Source organism: Orycteropus afer, unplaced genomic scaffold (genome assembly GCF_000298275.1).
Source record: "Orycteropus afer afer isolate SDZICR_OR568_19922 unplaced genomic scaffold, OryAfe1.0 scaffold00177, whole genome shotgun sequence".
Lineage (NCBI taxonomy): Eukaryota > Metazoa > Chordata > Mammalia > Tubulidentata > Orycteropodidae > Orycteropus > Orycteropus afer.
Window position 1 is genome coordinate 5,320,492 of NW_006921764.1, and position 2,351 is coordinate 5,322,842.

Sequence of the window (2,351 nt, forward strand, 5' to 3'; positions counted from 1 at the left end):
GAGGGCCTTCCCCTTTTCACTAACCCTCCACTTTACCAGGCATGATATCCTTCTCCAGGGAATGGTCCCTTCTGACAACATGACTGAAGTAGGTGAAATGAAGTCTGGCCATTCTCGCTTCCAAGGAGAATTCCAGCTGCACTTCTTCCAGGACAGCTCTGTTTAAGTGCAAATCAATGATGATAACATATAATCAGTCAAAAGAAATTTTCAAAGTCAGCTTGAGCAATTTCATCTTTAATCATAATCTCAATTATCTGGATTATTCTGAAAGTTCACAGAATTTTAAAATTTTCCCCATTTGTTTTACTCGACAAATATACTTATGTGTGTTTAATGTAAAATTAAACATAGTTGTTATGCTACGGTTATTAAACATGGACGAAAATAAAGTTAACCTCATCCTTTGAAACACCAGTTATTTATCCAGTTCTGCTGCCAGCTAGGCTTGTGATAATAAGCAAGTGCCTGAGCAGTCTGGACCACAGATTTCTCACCTATAAAATACAGAGTGGGGCCTCAGGATCTCTAAACTCCCCTTGCAAGTCACAGTCTAATATTTTGGGACTCTATTATTTTACTAATTAATATAGAATGTTTCAACTATGTCATAATTTTTCTTTTTTTAGTACCTGAAAGAGGTTCTTGGATGCAAATCATTATTTCTGCTCTTACATTTTCCTTCATATTTCTTCAAATGCAGCAAGGGCCTCCCACACAGTAGGAGCTCAATAATATTTGATTAATCCTTTACTTGAATTGAGTTCCTTTTATCTCACATTTGAACATTAGTTTCATTTTTCTCTGCTATATAAAGTTGAAAAAAGTGGACTGCATTGACTCACCATTTTACAGGACTGAATACTTCACACCCATACAATGCTTTGGTGGTATAGTGCCTAAGGCATTTGACTGCTAACCAGAAGGCTGATGGTTCAAACCCACCAGCCACTCCTCGGAAGGAAGGTTGGGCAATCTACTTCCGTAGTGATACCACCTCGGAAACCCAAGGAGGGGTCGCTGTGGGTCGGATCCAACTCCATGGCCGTGGGTTTGGTTTTGGTTATACAATACTTTGGTATCATAAACTCTTCATTTAAAGCCCATTAAAAAATGAACTGATTACACTTAAGCTACACAAAATCCTGTGAAATAGATATTATTCCCATTTTACAAATGAAAAGACTAAGACTCACAGAGGACAGATTTATTGTTCAAGGTCAGAGAATTAGTTAGTAGAAAACTCAAATCTTAAACCTCAGCCTTCTCCTTCTGGGAATACCAGAAGGACTAGTGTTAGCCTTGTGTCAAGTTGCTCCTGAGGTCTTCTGAACTCACTACATATCAGGGGCCTCATGACTACACACCCAGCCAGACTTCCTGTGGTTGGTGAAATCTCTATGTTTGTTTTTTCAGGCTTGTTAACTGAAATTCAATGTAAATCTAAAAGACTGAGAAAGAACGTGAAACAGCGTGCAGATCAGCCCATTAATGAAGACAGTGAAGGGCGCGACTTAAGACAAGTGACCTCTACAACTAAATCCTGCAGGGTAATAAGCGGGGTCTGTTGAAGCCAATGGGAGCTAAACTTCTAGGCTTAGTGAGCTAGCTGGGAGGTTTTGAATTAGGGCCATAGCCACAGGCAGAATTCCCAATTCAACAGCATGTTAAATGAATTTCTTCTTTTCTTTTTAACCAAGAGAGTAATATATACTTTGGTGTTGGAATTCAAATAATAGCAGTGTTTGAAGCAAGGAACTGTGGACTCAGTTCCTTGCTCAGTTCCACTCAGATTACCCAGAGGGGGCCAGTGGGAATGGCTTAGTATATGAAACGAATTTTGCAAACTGAGTTTTGATGACCATTTTTCTTCTGTCATTGAGAAAGTAGGTTCAAACTGGGAAGGATGTGGTCTGAATAGAGGCTTCTGGGTTAGTCCATTTCAATGGGTGAAACAGGGTGCATGCACATCTGTGGGCCAAAAGAGAAACACCCTTCCCACTGAGGTCACAAATTACTCAAGAAATCTTTTGAGAAACTTGGGACAAAATAATAATGCAGAGGAAGTGTGTATAGGATGATACACTGTGAAAAGCACAGGGCATTTGGAGGAACTTTAATTGGTCATAAACTAGAAACCCAGTAAGTCATAAAGGTTCAGGTCATTCTCTTCTCAATATTTATTATGCTAAATGTATCCACATTTAGTTTTTCAAAGATATCATTTTGTGTTCATTTCAGAAAAAAATACTTTTATATAAAATACTATTTTACCTTAGTGCTTCATCAATAGTACTCTGATAGGACGGAGCAAAGAGTTGACACAATTATTCACACTCTTTTAAAGGTAT

At 38.5% G+C, this 2,351-nt stretch overlaps 1 protein-coding gene across 1 annotated transcript in view; it reads left to right on the top strand.

Annotated features, from left to right (window-relative positions):
• Positions 1-2,351, top strand: part of NR1H4 (nuclear receptor subfamily 1 group H member 4) — an 89,801-nt gene that overhangs the window by 52,184 nt on the left and 35,266 nt on the right. The window contains exon 4 of the mRNA XM_007947203.2: positions 1,417-1,550. Coding sequence (XP_007945394.1) covers positions 1,417-1,550 — 134 coding nt within the window. The remainder of the gene's footprint in view (positions 1-1,416; positions 1,551-2,351) is intronic.